The sequence below is a fragment of the Geospiza fortis genome, unplaced genomic scaffold (assembly GCF_000277835.1).
Source record: "Geospiza fortis unplaced genomic scaffold, GeoFor_1.0 scaffold443, whole genome shotgun sequence".
NCBI lineage: Eukaryota > Metazoa > Chordata > Aves > Passeriformes > Thraupidae > Geospiza > Geospiza fortis.
Genome location: NW_005054335.1, coordinates 6,210,462 through 6,228,664, shown reverse-complemented (window position 1 = coordinate 6,228,664; position 18,203 = coordinate 6,210,462). Strand labels below are relative to the sequence as shown.

The 18,203-nt window shown below is 39.2% G+C and overlaps 1 protein-coding gene across 1 annotated transcript in view; it reads left to right on the top strand.

Annotated features, from left to right (window-relative positions):
• GHR (growth hormone receptor) overlaps positions 1-18,203 on the top strand; it is a 147,627-nt gene that overhangs the window by 67,051 nt on the left and 62,373 nt on the right. Inside the window, exons 2-3 of the mRNA XM_005422009.2 lie at positions 3,580-3,664; positions 16,728-16,807. Coding sequence (XP_005422066.1) covers positions 16,738-16,807 — 70 coding nt within the window. The 5' untranslated portion in view covers positions 3,580-3,664; positions 16,728-16,737. The remainder of the gene's footprint in view (positions 1-3,579; positions 3,665-16,727; positions 16,808-18,203) is intronic.

Sequence of the window (18,203 nt, the reverse complement as noted above, 5' to 3'; positions counted from 1 at the left end):
TCTCAAAATACTTTCTATAAACATTGACTAAACTATTCTTCATAACATTTCTCCAGCACAAGATAATTAGCTGTAGCTGGGAATATGACATATTTCGCTTAAGTAAGGCAGTCTGAATTTCTGTATACCACAAGAGCTATGTTGTTTGTCAAGTGAAATTGCTAGGATTTCTGTTTGCATCCTTTACAATACTGGTGGTTTCTTTTAAAAGGCCAAAGAGGTGTATTAATTCCTGTATTTGGCCTTGCATCACAGTGTAGACCTCCTGAGCTTTTTTTCAGCACTGGATCTTTCCTTAGATGCTTTTTTGAAGACTAAAAGAACTTCTGGCACATTTGAGTCCATTTGATCTTGTCCAGATTATTATTTTCTAGTAGGTTAGCTTAGGACATAATGAGAAGATAATAATGGGCAAAGATCCTCACATCCCAGTTAAGGCACTGATGCGTCTGGGTCTGTTTCTTATTTTGTGAAACAAACTAGTTTGGATGGGCCCTATCAACTCAGTGCTGTAATCCTTTTATTTGCCTTGTGGATTACAGTAATCAAATGTACTTCTGGCAAAATATGTGTCTCTGAAAAAAAAACCCGAGCTTCACCTGTATCACTTATTCATGTGTATCTGTGTTACCCTTTTCAAAGCTGCAGTTTTTCCAAGAATCATTTTAAAGGGAGACTGCTAATCATTTTAACATCCAGTTTATTACCTTATGTACGGTAATGCCTGTTTTTCACACATAATGAACTGTCAGAGCCAAGTGCAAACATAGCTGATTTTGTGCTTGTATGGCTGTTCTAAACTGTTGCTGCCGGCATTTTTTGTGCTATCACCCCTTGCTGCTGCCACAGATAGAGTGACGCACTTCACCTGCAAGAGAGAAGTAGCAATATCTTTATTGAGGTAAAACAGCCATTTAACAAAGTTTGGTGGTAAATGCGTCAGCAGTTTAACAATATTTAATGGCAAGATATACTTGATTTTTTACAGCACAGAGGATGGGGTTATACAGAACTGTCCAGGAGACCATCCTGTTCAGTCACAAGGTTCAAAGGACTCGCCTGTGTTCTGAATTTTCTGATGGCAGTTTAGTTGTGTCTGGATCCAGACTTAGTCCCAGACTTGGTCAACACTTTGTAGCTAAAGGATTGTAATTGCACAATCAATGTTTTATGTCACTTAGGTAAAATTTTGAAGTTCAGCATGTTACTAATTACTTAACAAGAATCTTCTAAGGCAAGGAGTCTCTCAGCCCCAAGAAGTAATGTAGGGAGGTGTCCATGCTGAAGGGGAGCTCCTGGAACACAGCCCCTTCTGTGCAGGAGAGCTGACCAAGCCTCAGGCTGCCCACTGTTTATGGAGATGATTGACTTATGGTCATATTTGCACAGCAGCTGTACTTCGTTTGGCGCATGCTCAACAGCCCTCAGCTGTTGAATAAGCCTCACAGGCCTTAGGTGTCAAGCAAGATTTATGGCCCTTAACTATTGTGTTGGTATCTGTGAGCCAGATGTAGCCGTCACAACCACCCCGGGTGGCTGTTGCACAAGCAGAAAGCAGCAGGGGTTGGAGCACATCGCCACAGCTGCCAAGAGTGAAACAAAATGTTCTGAGTACAATCAGGTAATCAGAACTTAGGACATTTCCCTTTGTTGCCTATAAAGTAGCTGAGAGATCTTTTCTGCCGCTGAGCAGGGTTTCAAAATATTTTGGAAGGACTACTGGAATAATTTTTTCTGTCCTATTGTAATAGGATTCTGACTTTGTCATATAAAGGTCATTTCCCCTTGTTAGTGCCACAGCGAGTGTTTTGAAAAAGGAATTTGTCAGTAGTCCTTAGCAGCTCACTTCAGTCAATAGCTGGCTTAGACTTTATAACTTTGTTCCATACTAAGCTGTCCTTTTATTTTTGGAAATGAGAGTTGTGGCTCACTGCTCAGTTACTCTGCCTGAAATTCAGAGTTCTTTCAAAAGTCAGAAATTAACGCAAGACTCCTTGTAGAATTACATATGAATGCGGGACTCAATCAGTAATATTCTCAGCCTGCTGAAATGTGAGCAGGCGCTTTCTAAAAAGTGTGATAATAGAATTTGGCTGAGCACATTATGGGGTAGACTAATGTAAAGACTCATAATGTAGGGGCTTGTCTACATGATGTGAACCAGGAGGGAACAGAGCTTTGACATTTTACTTTGGATAATCACACATAGGATGATTTTTTTTTTAATAGTAACTACATATTAGTCATGCTTTTGCATGGAAACAGCTTTCTGTTTATTTCAAATGTCTGTTTAATTTTTCTCTATATTGAAGAATTTTCTCATTTGGTAGGTGGGGAGGGTATTGTTTTGGGGCTTTTTAGTATAAATTCAGAGGTGACAGCCTTTTACACATTGCACTATAGAAGGATTCCAGAGAAATATTGATGAAACTTTCACTCAAAAGAACATTTTGCTTTCCCTTGTTTAGTGGTCTATCTGTACAATAAAATTATACATTAAAATTATACATAACAGATAGAAATTCTGGGGGTACAAAAAATTCTTGCTGCTCTTTTTTCAGCTAGTACTAAGTCAGTAAAGGAAAATTCTCTTCTAAAATGTTACTTTTTTCTTGTTCAGGCTAGGGCAGTGTGACCCTAGGCATTCAGTTGCACGTACACAGTAGTTCTTTAAATGCTATTTGAGGGATTTTGCAGTCTGATTTTTTTCCCCCCGTGTTTTAAAGAGCTTGATACTGTGAAATCTGGTTGTCTTTTTGTAGTCCCACTTACTAGAAACCAGATTATTGTGAATTATTCAAATAATGTGAGTATTATTTGACTTTTTAAATATCTGACTTATTAAAGTGCTTTCAAAAGCTGACTTGAATTCTTGGGAAGAAGTAACTTTCCATGTTGAATTTATGTTATTTTTCTTTAACAGAAAAATGCTGCTAGTTAAGAACTCTTTTGGATGCTGCTGCTGTGCCAAAATATCATGGCAGCGAAAATGTGCTTAGGAATTCGGAACACAACATACTACTTTTTTTTTATCAGCATGCCATATTCCTGAGACTTAGACATCCTCCTTTAAGAGGGAAATGAAATACTTTTTCTTAATTTCACCAGTGTATAAGTTACTGTGCTGTAATTTGTTTTCTGAAGTGGTAGTAGGAGGAGTTGTTGTTGTTGTTGTTGTTGTTGTTGTGGTAGTAGTGAGATACTGCTCATCCTCTTGGTGGTTCAGAGATTACTTTCAGGGCAGCTGATTTTCACCAGGAATGTGCATTAAGGATGAGTTGATCAGTCACCTTGACCTCTCTTTGCCCTTTGGGTGTGTGTTCGCGTTAATGTCAAGGTTGGCAGGGTGCTGGGGCTTGGCAGGCCCCGGCGGCACGGGGCTCGGGCCCGGCGCAGTTTGAGTGAGCAGCCCAGGTGCTGTGCTCGGCGCCGCCAGGCACACGGCCCTGCTGGTGGCCTTCCCTCGGGGACAGCAGGACCAGGACACCAGCCTGGATTTTGTCATGGTGCCCTCCCACCACAGGTGACCTTTGCTGTTCCAGAGCTCATCTCTTGTCTGTTTCTCCTGTTTTCATGAAGGTGCTGGGATGGCTGGAGAAGGTTGTGATCTGCAGTCGAGCTGAAGGAGGCGTGAGGCATTCTCCATCCCCTGCTGACATTTGAGGTAGGGTGATTATTTTTATCTTACTTGCAAGTGACTTTATTACCAGTGTTGGCTAAGCAGATTGATCAATAGTATCCTGTAAGACCCTAAAATAATCCACACAGATCCTAGGATTCATTCCTGCAGGAGGTGATAATTATAATATGCATTATACAAAATTCTGATTGGGATCTATTTGTCATATTTTAATACCCAAAACAATTGAGATATATGAATTAAGGCTGTCAGATGCAGTCCTGATTAAATTGATGACTTCAAGCCCTTCTGTCAATCTCTAGTAGCCAGCATTTGAGACAGAGGGCTGGGTGACTCTTAAAAGTGGTTAAAAGCCATTTTTCCTTGTCAGAGAAAAATTATTATACTACATTTTATTGAGCCATTTCCCACATAGAGTGCTATTTAGGATATTAGTTAGCTGTCTTTAAATGCACACTATTGAAACAAATAGAGAAAAAAAAATCTCTATTTTATGAGTGATGGAGAATGTGAAAATGCCTATCAGAACACTGTAGGTAACAAATCATGGTTTAAATGACACTTAAAAGTGTAATTGAATTTGAATGTACATATTGGTTCTAATTAATGTCTAATTCCTTGGTTCTCTCCTGTATTACTGAAAGCCTAATCAGAATACAGTGGGGTAAATTTGAAGGACATCACAGAAATATCTATTGTATAGCAGATTCAGACCCGTTGTTGCTCATGGCGTGAAGCTGAAAAGCTGTTATCTGGTGTTAAATTGCTGCATGAGATTTACAGCTGCTATCTGTGTGTACTGTAACAGTTTTATGAGACTTGAACTGGCTATTCCTGTCTAAGTGTACATAGTTGTACTGTCATTAAATAGAAGAGAAACTATAGATACTTCTATCTTCAGTTTCTGTAACAGTAGGTAAAACTTGCTCTCCTATGTCTGTGTTTTTAATGTTTCTGAAACCAGATGGTATAGCCCTAGATTCATTCATTGCACCATGGATCTCTGCTTGGGTATTTGTCTATATGAATTTTACCAAGAAAATGAGAAGGTCAGAATAGTGAAAAGTTACTTGTAAAAATGCTTCTAAAGTATGCATAAATTAGTCATTAGCGATGTTCTTAACCAAAGCCTTCTTTGTTGTGGTTACCATGCCTTTTCATACAGAGTTCAACACACCTCAAAAACAGTTTTTGAATGACTTCTGTTATTTTATAGATGAAACATGGCCAAACAACCATACAGAAAACTGCTTCTGGGTTCTGTTTTCTTGGCTTCCTGTGCCCAGGGAGTGATTTGATCCATAGTTAAACTGCCCACTCCTGATTCCTCTGCGAGCTGCCTAGAACTGGAAGGACACAGCTTGGACGCGGGGTCTGGCTTTGCTTCTGAGCTAACTCACTCGGGCTTGGTCACCCTCTGTAACCTTGCTGTGTTTCAGTTTCCTGTTTGTGAATGAAGGCTAATACTTATGAACTTTCAGAAGGGACCAAAAGATCCCAATCCTTAGGAAATGCTATTTGCATAGTGCTTGTCATCTTTGATGTGATGTTGATGTGGTGTTACCAGGGGAGAATTTAAACCTTTTGCATTTATGTGTGACTGATTTTTATTCTTTCAAGGATATTAATCTAGTCACCGGTTAATGAGTGTGATTACTGAAGAAAAACTTGTATGTAACAAATGAATTAAAAATAAGGACTGATTTATGCATCAGGGCAATTCAAAACTCTATCTGCTAAGATATTCCACAGTTTTAATAATGTCAGGAAAAAATATATGCTATGAGGAAGTGATTTGTTGAATATTGCTGTACAATTTATGTTGAACCTGAGAGGAGTCAGTCTCATCACACTTATGTGAACATGGCTCCTGTCACAAGATTGGTGTGATTGGTAAGTGTCATGTTATTTTACCAGATGGTATCATTTCTAATGACTTCTTTAAAAAAATAAAATGTTTTTATGTATATTTATTTTTATATTACATTTTTTTAAAGTTTTTCTCAAGATGGAAGTCTTTGGTCTCTCCATTAATACAGCTTCCTGTGATATTAAATTTATTCAGTACAAGAACTACAAAAAAGGAACAGTCCCACACTTTCCCTTCCATGCTGACACTTTCCACATGGCATGTGAGAGAGACTGCCGTTCAGAGCCCAGGGCTGAGTGGTGTGAGGGTGTTTAGTGGTGCCCTGATTAAAGGGAGAGAGCCAGTTCCTAAGACTTGCTGACAGGCATCTGTGCAAGCAGTCTTGCTTCCTGCTTTAGTATAAACATGCATACTAGGGTAAGGCTCCTAGTCAGACTTCGGAGGAGTTGGGTAATGTGCTAGATGAGAGGAGCCCCCAGCAGGGCTTTACAAAACTCCCTCCAATGTCCTGCCCTTTAGTCTGCTCCTTTTTTTCAATGATATGTCTGAGATCTAGCTTGGTATGGGATTTATATTTGTGAATAGACAGCACAGAGTGGGTTTGTGCCTGAGAAATACTTAGAGTGGTTGTGGGTGAACCCCAGGCTCTGTGAATTTTATCTGTAATTATCTATTTCCTCATAGTCCTGTGCAAATAACAGTGACAGCGGTGGAAAAATGCGAGTGCATTTCTCGTTTTTAATGAACAGTTGAATGTGCTCCAAATTTTCACTTTTTTAATGAGTCGGTATTGTGATGGAGTTCCTGCAGAGAAGGAAGTAATAAAATCAGTGGAGGCAGACGTGCTGTCCCTTGGCCAGCCAGACAGCCTTCCACGGGGCAGCTCTGTTGTTTGTAGCACCTGTTTGTTGCATAGTATCCCATTTTGAGCTGATCAGTCCAAACTTAATGTGCTTTATGTGTGATGTCTAAAATCAAATGTTGTAATGCCTCAACAATGCCTCACGGTCTCTGACATTTGAAAAGTGGTATATGTGGTATGATAGGCTTACATCCACTACACTGGTGTTACTGCAGCTAAAGAGCACAGTTAATTTCTGTTCTTGTGAAAGAGCTATACACTTATTAAGATGGCTTTTCTAGTTGCTTGAGTGTTTCAGATGAGCTTTTTTTTCCTCTTAATTGCAATTCTTTCCGTCTTAATGCAAACTGTCAATTTGGTTGGTTTGGGTTTGGTTTTGGGTTTGGGATTTTTTTAATCCACTACAGCTTTATTTTGTGTTGGTGAGATGGCTGGCAATGTATCCACAAAACTGTAATATTCTATGGTATGTAAGGGGGATGTTGCAGTCCATGCTTTACTCTGCTGCTAGGCTAAGGTTTAAATGCAGGCAAGCTGTTCCTCTTCCCAGTGTGTCCCTTTCTCTGTCTGTTAAATGGATAATGCCACTGACTCCTGCTGCTGGCTGCTTCTGGATTTGCTGTTGGAAAATACTATCTGGCATAGTATTAAAATTAAAATACCTCTTTAGAAATTGGTCTGTCAAATTATCTTTAAAATTAATGTGGTTGTTTCTGTGGCTTATTTTACGGACACTTCTTAATTTCTCCATTGGTAAAGTTTTCTTACAGGAAATGATGGGCATTGGGAGAAAGCTGTGTCAGTTTCCAGTGTGCATTTTAATTACAACCTGGCATTTCTCTTTGTGTCCATTGCAGACAAAGCTGTCATTGTAGTGCTGTGATAGCTGCAGGTGCCCACGCAGATTTACTAGGAGGTAAACTCTCTGAACCAGTAACTGTTCAGTAGGTCATTAACTCTAGAGATTACCAGGCATGTCTGTTTGGACTATTCCCCTTAAAAAGCAGGCTGACTTCATCACTCAATGAGCAATCCAAACTTGTCTCTCCTTCCTTAATAATCAGTCGTATTTCAAAGCTGTTCTGGATCCCTGGTCACGTACCCTTCTACCTCTCCAGTGCAGGAAAAAAGGCTTTCCATGAGCCGTCCTGTACTTCCTGCTCATCAGATCTAACCCATACTCATCTGTCTCACAGGATGGAATCTCACCCTCTCATATATAAATAAATACTCAGGATATAAATATATATATTTATATTTTTATATTTATATATAGAGAGAGGGGGAGAGAGAGGATATAAATAATGAGCTGAGTGCTTGTGAAGGTACACCTTCACATTTCATCAAAACACCAATATGCCTGTGGGCAGGTGTGTGTTAAGTGTGTGCAAACACATGGACACAAATCAGACCCCACTTCTGCTGCTTCCTTGGGAAGAATTCTTTTAGGGCCTGTGATAACTGAAACTGCTAAAAATAATGCCATGGTGTGATGCAAAATGTGGATTGGAAGAAGTTCCTTGAAGGCCATGAAAAATCAAGCCATGTACACAGTTTGTGCATTAGATTGGCTTTCAGTAAATTCTGTCAGCAAAAAAGCTAGTCAGGCTCCCTGTATTTGGAAATACTAGACACTCTAGCCTTGGAAAAATCTCCAATTAAAAATTAGCAGCATTCTTCCTACATCTCTTGGCCTAAAAGGTGTCATCAACAGCCATATCATAAAAATGCGTATCAGAAGTGATTGTTTCAGTATAAAGGTTTTAGAGATCCTGTTTCGATGGTATCTAAAAATGCTCATATGTTTTTAAGCCACTTTGGTAAATGTGGGCATAGTCTGTCTCTGTATGTGAGATGATTCATCAAAACGTACTTTAAATTTAAAAGTTGGGTATTTTGTATTCCAGGTCTTACCAGCACAGGTGGAGGCAGAAGTTAACAGACTTTTAAACAATTTTATGAAAGGTTTGAACAGAGATCATCTTTTCTTTACAAGCTATTTCTTACCTCATGAAAACTTGTTTTGGCAGCACAGCATTTAAAAATACACAGTGATCTTCTCCATTTGCTCGTTTCATTCAGCACTTTTTTCAACTTTGTGCTGATTTTCACAATTAAGGATCTAGCTCCAAATCTCTCTTATGTGTTGATGTGAAGTAGTTTAAGCAGTGGTTGAATGCAGTATCCTAATTTTTGGTAGGTGCCCACCATTTCTATATTCAGGTTTGTGTGAATTTAAAGTGCCAAATCAGCAGCAAATAGAGGAGGGAACAATGGTGGTATGATCTCAGAGAGGGCGCATGGAAAGCCAATCATACTGTTTCTTATTAATACAGAACTTCTTAAACAGATAATTTTGCTTGCAGTTATTGTGAAAAACAATTGCATTGAATAGGTGTGCTCGTATGCTAAATCTGCGTCAGTTTAACTGAAATTTAAAGTTGCCTTCAGTCTGCATATTACAGACTCAAAATATGTGAATATACGTCATATCTTAAACTTACTTGAGCTGCAGGACGTACAAAACTGCACTAAATTAAAATGCAGTGATTACTGTTAAACCTTCCATCAGGAAGATGATTCTTTTCCTGCAGACCAACTGATAGTAAGTATGTGAGTGCTTGGATTCCTGAGTGGTCATGCAGAAATGCACTCAGAAATGCTTTGTCTGTCATTCACTAGCTTTCACTTAGTGTGCTATTTAAGTTAATGACTTCCCAAATGCCATACAGGCTCTGTTATGTAGTCTTTAATCTGATTAGGAACACACGAATAATTTAGCGTGTGATTAAACCATATAATTAATTTGTCCCACGGTAATGAGCTGTTCAGTAATTCCGTTAGTCTAGGCTAAATATCAGGCCTTGAACTTAAATTTTACAACTTCTTGAGGACTTTTTCCCCTAGAAGAAATGTTTTTTTTAAAATAAGTACTATTTAAAATTAAAAGTCTGCTTGCTCTGATTTCGTGAAATTGCTCTTTGAGCAAAAATGACTGGCTATTACCAAACTGTTCCAAAATAATGAAACTCCTTGTGATCTCCAGTGAAACAGAATTGGATTACAGCCAAGCATTTTTGAACAAAGCATTCTCAATTTCTTCCAATCACCTTGAACTCAAACCTGCCTTACAGACTTCAAAGAGCAATATGAGGAAATCAGAGAGAGCAGGGTTTTCATGTTATAGAAGAGCTCCAAGAGATCAGATGTGGATTTATTTATGATGTGTGCTGAAACCTAACTGACTATATTTGCCCAAGTACCAAGTAGTATTTTTTTAAATTTGACTAATAATGCAGATACTGGCTTTCTCCTGGCACATAGGAGAAAGCTTGCAGAGATTATGCTGACTGAACAGTGGAACTGACCTGCTGTGTAATGATGATCCAACAGCACATATGAGATGGTAATTTGTTATCAAGCATAAAATAATCCTGTTTGTTTTCCCTCATGTTCCAGCGTAAACTCCCAGTGGTGTAACACAGGTTGCTTTTACCATGATTCCTGTGCTTCATTATTTTTTCCTAACTTCTGTGAGGACCTAAGCTCTCTTGCCATGATAGGAGAATTACTTAAACATGTTCTCATGTTAAATATATAATCTTGCCTGCTTAAAATCAGATGTTTTTTACTGCTTTGCTGGATTGGGTCCACACTGCTGTAGTCCTGATGGGATTTGAATTTCAATGCCAGCAAGACAACGAAGAGCTTTTGCTTTGTGGTTTAGGATTTTTTTATAGAGCTGGAAATACCATTTAATCTCTTTATGTAAAGTGTGAATAATTATCTCAACGAAAGGTTATTGAGTAAAACCACATTTTTTTTTAGTACAGATTACTAGGGGTGTAATAGATACAGACTTAGATATTTCTCTTTGCTTTCTTGACATGATATCGGATATTAAATTGGATGAATTATATTTCTTCAAACAGACTGGAATATACATTTGCTTCTATAAAGAAATTCTAGCACTTTTCTTTGCAGTTCATTGTACAAATAACAAAGCAAAGAGCAAAATTTTGTCTTTGGGATGACTGCTATCTAATAATAACTAAATAAATACTAATAATACTAATAGAACTAAATTACTAATAATAACTAAAACAAAACCAAAAAACAAACTGAGAAGCCTTGGAAGAACTAGTACTATAGTTGAGAAAGTGTTTTTAGCCTGGAAAACTTACCATTGTCACAAATAGGCCTAAATCTTCCTTAATGATACAATTATATGTAACGCTGAGTATCTGCTCAGCAATTTACATCTGCATGTTATGCAGCTAAATGTTTGCACTTTCATCTGAGATGCATTTATTTCACTGCTTTGATCTGTTTGGGGGACTGAAAGGCAAACAGAGCAACTGAGTCTTTTCCAAGTTCAAATTTTTCTGTGTAGTAGACAGTAATTTAAGATTATAACTGCAATCCTCTTTTTAGGAATTGTTTTCTGATGGAGAGATCTACTAGTCTTAGAGCTAAGATCCTCCTTCTGTGTACCTAGTCCATTAGGTTACTGCTGTCAAAGCAGTAACACATTTTATTGTAAATAAAATACAGCACATTTTATTGTAAAATAAAGAAGTGATATATCGTGTGCCACAGCTATCCTTAGACTTCTTAGCCAGGTTTTTAGAGAATGACTTTAAAGAGCTTTCAGTACAAGCCCAGAGCAATGTCCAAATTCATTGGATTCGCTGGAGGGCTCCTTAACCACATCAAAGAACTGATAATCATTTGGCCTGTTACAAATTTAAATCAAAGTAATTAACAGACACATTGATCCATAGGAGAAAGAAACCCACGAAAAGCACTAAGGGTGTCTCTTACAATAGAGAGAGAAATAAAATGGGTGTTGAAATCAAAATTTAATACACTCTCTATTCCACAATGAGAAGTTTGTGTAGGAAAAAATATTTTTTAAACCCAAAGTGAGAAATTAATTCAATGGATTCCGTTTGCAATTTTAACATTTTAACCCTTGAAATCACTATAAATTATTTAGCTGACATAAAGACCTAAGTAATAATATAAAGTTGCTTCTGTTCCATAGGTATAGTTTGTATTTTTATAGTCCTCAAATTTGCATAAAAACATGCATAGTAAGTGCAACTTTATGTTTCTTTTGTTGTTAAGGTTTTGACTTTTTTTTAAGTGAAATGTACCCTTTATGAGGTTTTTGTTTGGTTGTTTTTTTAATTTGGAGTATGTAACTTCTGCTTCTGTGGTATCATTTTTTGATCTTTTTATATCCAGGATAACAGTATGCAGTAGGTGAGTGGTGTGTTTCTCATATCAGCTGAGACAATTTGTTATCTCTGTTTCTTACGTGCCTGAGTGTAGAGCCCTGACGAGGGCTCTGTAAAAGCAGGCACTCGTCCAAGGGCTGCTGATGACTTAATCAAGCCATAATATCAGCAAGCAAGGGAAGAAGGCTTTAAGTCCATTGCAGTTTTGGATTGTGTTGATCAGAAGGGCTAAAACTAATTTCACTTGCAGCATGACTCTATCCTGTTGGCACTCAGGGGAATGAGGGTATGCAGGCAAAGTGATTTCAGCTATGCACTATCAGCCAAAGTGATGTGAATGTTTTTAGGCAAGCACAGAAAGATTACCTCTGGGTGTCACTGGTCATGCCCTGAAATAACTTTTAAGAAATGTTCACGCTGTGAATAATAAAGGCCTTTCACCCAGAAAAATTCTGCACAGGTACATGCACACATATTTGGTAGTTGCAATAAAGAAGATTCAGGACAGGTCTGGGGAGCCTGGAGTTATGTTCCCTTCTCAACACTTGTTCTTATTTGGTGGTGGATCTGCTGGTGTATCTTCACATGCATGGCACACTCTTGTGCTATTGCCTCTTTGTGATCTAATGGAATGATGAAAGAGCAGTGTGTGGAAAACTCTTCAGATTAATCCTTCACTCAGTAATTTTGTGGTTTGGTTTGCAGCAGAGAGGCTGCTTTTTGTTCTGTGCTAACTGCAGAGATGCTGCTGTTGCAAGCAGTGCTAAACTGGAGGAGATTACTGGGGAGAAACTGTCATATTTGGAGTACCCTGAGTTAATGGTCGTGGCAAAAACAGAAGTGCCATAATACGTACAGTTCAATGTCCTTGTCCTTCTCCTTCCTTCTGGTCCTTTCAGGTTCAGAAACTATGTAAAGGTCGAGATCTCAGTTCAAGCAAGTTTTTCTTGTAAGCAGGTCTCCTTCTGGTTTACTTTGAGTGTTAACATTTTTACCTGACCAGAGTAGATGCAAACAACTCAGTGTGCTGTGACTAAACTGTTTCTTTTCTCAGGGAGCTTCTTAGCCCAGTTTCGCCTGTTTATGCTGACTCTGTTCACGTCCCACTGGAGAGATGTTGTGTTTAAATTCACTTGTGATTGACCTTACTCCAACATTGCTATAGAAAAGGGCCAAGATATTTTTTTTATCCTTTTTATAACTCCTGGCTCTCTTTCTGCACTGAAGTAATTAGCCTGAGCTGACCTCTAGCCAAATGTTTCTGTGGTCAAGTTTCAGCTGGCTTGAGGACAGTCAGCTGCTGTATTTTTTTTTCCTGATTTTAACTCTGTTCGTTCTTGCAGGCTGCTGGAGTTGGGTAAGACATAGAATATAATTCTTTAGAATAATATGTTTCAGAAACTTTAAGGTTTGGGTTTTTTTTTTTCTGTTGAATAAAGGCACTTTATTAGTGCCATTTGTCTTTCATAGGCACATAGGGTAGGTGTTGAGGGGTAAATACTACTGGATTGTAAAAGGTCAGTTTTGTCCTAATGCCTGCAGAGAAGCTGTCTCTTGCTTGGTTAACAGAGAAGCCTCTGGACAATACTGCTCCTATTGACAGCAAGCTCTCAAGAATGTCTTAGAGGAAGGGCAGCGGGTCATTATGGAACAGACCTTCAAGAACTTTCTGCAAGGCAGTAGTTGTCTGATGGTGATGCAGGTGGCGCCTCAGAGGACCCTTCTCTCAGAATTTTTATTCTGTACCACCAAAAGTGGTATTGTGATGGGGCAGCTCCTGCTTTCCGCCAGATATTCTCCCATGAGCCTGGAGCCATGGCAGTGTAGCTCTCACTTCATCTCAAATACTGCTAGAAGTGGCTGTCATAACCGCAGCCCAGCCGAGCTTATGGTGCTTGTGCTGGATGCAGAGGTCACGTCCCTGCTGCTTCACACCCCATGCAGTGCTCCATTTGCCTGGGTGAGGCCTTGAGTACAAGCCCTATCCCAAGGGCTCTGGGTTGCAGCTCCAAGGAGATAGAACAACTTGGCCTTTTACAGAGGCTCTTGCACAAAGGGTGGAGCATCATGCATCCATATTTTCAGAGCAGTTACTGTTTTCGAGCTCAGTCCTGTCCATATTGGGTATGTTCAGAGTATACCAGTTGGATATTTTTCACAGACACAACTTGTCTGAATGGATAACTCAGTGGGATATTCCATGTGGCTTTAGGCAATGCCAAGACAGTGTTTTGTCTTGCTGAGATTCCGGAATTTGTGAGAGTCCACTGAAGAAACAAAGTTTGTTTCTATACTGTGTTTTACTAACAAAAGGGCAAGGGATGAAGCAGCAATTTTGTTCATTTCTGATGCTTAGGAACACAAATTAATCCTGTGCCCTGTTTCAGAGAGATGGTTGTTTTTGTCAAGGTCTGTGGCTGAGCAGGGAATTTCCCAATAATTGTAGAATTGCTCTTAAACAAGTAATAGCTGCTGCTGGAAGGTGGCTGTGCCCTCCCCTCCACCCTGACTGCTCATTCCCATGCCTGTGCTGCCCCAGCTCTGCTGTTGGGCTGTGTCTTTGGGGAGTCCTGATAAAACCAGTCTGCAAACAGGTTGATTACAATAAATGTTTATGGATTCATTTTAACTGGAACAATCTCCTGATGGAGTTCACTGTGTTGCAGGTATGTAAACAAGTCTACCACTGCAGGAGGGAACAGCAGTACCGGAAGAGGATTGTTTTCCTCTGCAATAACAAGACCTTAGTGAAATCCAGTGTTTGTTGACCTCTGTGATGCATTTCCAGGCTCCTGGGTTAGTGCTTCAGCTGTCAAACCTTCCAAACTCTTCTTGGAAGGAGGCTGAGATGGCTACCAGTCAGGTGTCCAGGGATGGAGGGGATAGTCATGCTGTGACAGCTGCATGTGGCGACCAGCCCTGGTCCTACCAGAGTTGTTTTGTTATGAAAAGTGAAACAGTGTTGAAAAGTTAATGATGGATTCTGATCACATTTGTTCTCACAGGAGGACTCCTGTGAGGATTTGGCCTTCTCTTGTGGGTGTTACTAGGCAGGTGGAAGTAGAAAGACTTGGAAAAAAGTAGTTGGAAGATCAGCATAGGCTGATGGATGTGGGAGAACAGCAAAGTGGGAATAGGAAGGCAGCATGGCATGCCTGGGTACTGGGAAAGGAGATTTTTAAATAAAGTGACGGCCTGTGAAAGAGAAAATAAAACTTTAGGGAGAAAGCAGAAGAGCTGAGTGGGAGAAGAGACTGATGGGGTAAACATTGTGTAACAGGAGAATTGACAAACACAGAGGCACATTTTTGTAGTAGATTTATTAATAACAGATAATAAGAATCCTTTAAACAAGAGTACAGATGAAGCAGGGGGACCAATTGAGCTACCTGAAAATGTAACTGATCTTGCATGAGCCTTGTACTGTGGCAGAGTAGCTCCTCTACTGGGAGTTAGGAGGACTGTTGGCCTGTGGTTTGCTTTGTTAGCTTTGTCCCAGGTCTGTGCATTCCAACAGCTGCAGTTGTCACTTCTCCTGGTCCTGCTCCCCAAGTTGTCTCACTCCCACACTGCCCCAAATCCTCACTAAAGCACTTCTCCTTTTTCCTTTCTTCATTTCTCCCTTTCTTCCTCTCTTCCTTTCTTCCTTTCCTCTTTTCATCCTTTCTTTCCCCCTCCCTCCATCCCTCCCTTTGTGCCCCCGTTTGGAGTGACCCATGTCTGCCTGGCCAGAAGAAAGTCCTGCAGGTGATTGGGCAGTCCAAAGAGCTCCTATAGCTGTTCTCTTGGTGTAGCAGTCCCATGCCCACTCAGGCCGGCCCAAGCTTGTCTGGGTGGTGCTGCTGGGCATCCTTGTCCTGATGTGTGTGAGGCAGGGAGCATTTCCTAGCTTTCCTTTGCAGGTCTGGCTTAGGTTCTGCTAGTCTAGAGCAGTTTGAGTAACTGCCAGCTCATGGAGTTGGTAATAGTTCTGGGTTTTTTTCTATACTGTGATTCCTTCTGCTCTCTTAGTGTAAGAAAATTGAGGGAATTACCTTTTAAATTCAGCATTGCTATAGTTTTACATACTCTACATTCTTATGTTTTATGGTCTTTAACCTAATTCAAACTTTGATAACTGTACTAAGCAACTGACTAGTCTTTGACACCCAGATTTGATAGCATAAATTGTTACTTGATAACACCTACTTAGAGATTGTTACTCATTAGCTGGCTTTGGACACTTGTGGTTTAATCTCCTGTTAGATAAAGAAATAAAATCTCTAAATGAAAACAGTCCAGTGTAGAATCAGAGTCTATCATACCAATTTACAGTCAGATGTGGAAGTGGAGCTATTCTCTCTCTGCTGCCTCTCTGAGAGAGGTGTTAGTGTATGGTGCTGGTTTGATGCCGCAGAACAAAAAAATGCTGCCTGACTTGTTTAAACATCCATGCTCATTTTAGCATGTGTGTTGTAGCTTTAGTTTTGAAGGTCTCTGGTAATCTCCATGGCTATAAATGGTCAGGTTGTAATCCATGGTATGGATGTTTTCCCCATACTTCCTATGGACACCTCAAGAGGTTTTTGGGAGCAAGGTACCATCTTGTGCAGGTGTCTGCATAGAGCAGCTGCTGCCCTTCACCGTTGTTACCAGATGGTGGTGATAATGGCAAGAGCAAAGTAGAGCCTCAAAACAGGATTGTGTGATGGGGTTATATGATGTGTGTGCATGTGTGGCACAAGTGAATTAAGGAAAACAAGGAGTGTGCTTTTTGGGGGAAGTTGTAAAGGCTTGATGGTTTATGCTGGGATTGTAAGTGTTTGCGTTCTTGGAGGTTTTAAAGTCATTTGCAGATGTAGTCTATCACTTGACAATACTTGATTTTTTCTCCCTCTGTATTTAATGGACTGGAGACACATAAGCTACTTCTCTTGTAAATACAGTATTTACTATCTGTTCCAGACTGCAAGATGATGTATTGTTTTATGAGGCAATGAATAATAAACTAAATGTACTTCTGGTTTAAATCCAATCAAAAATTCAATAAAACTAGATAATAGCTTAAATGCCGTATCATATTAGTAATATTTGCTTGTAAAGAAACTCTCTTCTTTTCTTTTCTTATTATAGAGTTAGGAGTATGGATCTTTGGCATCTGCTGTTTACTTTGGCACTGATCTGTGCAAATGACTCCCTTTCTGCAGGTGATGGTAAGTTTTATGGTGCCTTTCCATGCCTTTATGTGTGTAGATGTATAAATATGTAGCTTTATTTAAACCATATTTTTATATTAAATTTTTAATGACTGTGCAGCTTTCTTGATTGCAGTAACCCAGGCACCTAATGTGACAAACGCATCAGTTAAGCTTTTTGTAAACGTAGTGGGTGAGGCTGGGACATGTTGTGAAATGAAGGTGAATTTCAAAGACAGTTTTTGATGTGTAAGCAAGATGAAATTGAAAGAATTAAAGAATTGAATGGGATTCATTTTTTTTTCTTAATGTGAACTAGTTTTTTTTTTTCCTAAACAAGTCTTCTAGTATATTAATATTTTAAGTTTAGTGTATTTATATCTTATGTGTAGGACTTAGTATAAGTATAGGACTAAGTATTTGGACATACAGGATAAGCATTTGAAGACTGTATGCTTTGAATCTCAGGCGAGTAGGAACAAGTTTCATAAGAAATAAACTTAGTAATTCTTGGGTAGAGATTATGGGATTTCAAGAGAATGTGTACCCTTAACCAGCCAGCTGGGACCGGTCTTTAACTCATTTAACAAAACACATGAACTTCAGTCGGACTTGCATGTTGTGTCAGATTGATCTGCTTATGCTTGCTATGATCTAATTAACTAAAGAAGTGCAGCTCAACCTGGTCAGCTCTGTGCTGTTCTGGTTTTCAGAACAGACAGCAGTAACAGTTTTCCATAATAATTAATTTTATGCAGACATGTCGCTGCTTCTCCCAAAGCTACAGAACAGCTGCAGCTCTGTAAACAGGTGCCCCTCCTGACTTCTTAATCAAAATCTGTATTAGCAGAGCAAGTCAGAAAGGGCAGTTTGTCAGGAAATTTTATTAAAGTGGGATGAAAACAGCTTCCACAGCTAACTCTAAATAAAGTGATACAATTATCAATGAAATTTTCTGATGTCTCAATTATTTTTTTTCTTTAGGTCCATATTTTAGTTTTACTGAGTGCAAATTAAACATTTATAGACTTTCAAGCCATGTTTCATCAGCCTTTCTAGTGCTAGTTTTAAAGTATGGTAGTGAGCCAAAAGGCGATGATATAGTTGCCTGTAGTCATAACTGGCTCACATTTTAAAGGTATAACCACAGCTCGTTGTCTTGATACAGTTCTGTATTTTCTTGGAGTTGCATACTTTGAATTTCTAGGTGTCTTGTATACATTGAAGCACTGGAGAGGCATATGAGGTGTTACTTGGATGTTAATGGAGACATTAAGCTAAAATAGGAAATAATTAAAACTCTGGTGATCAGTTCTCAGACAATTCTTCTATAAAGTTCATTCTGTTTATTAACAAAAAGGTTTGGATACAGAAAACAGAAGTAAATAAACAGACACTTGTATGTGTGTGGCTC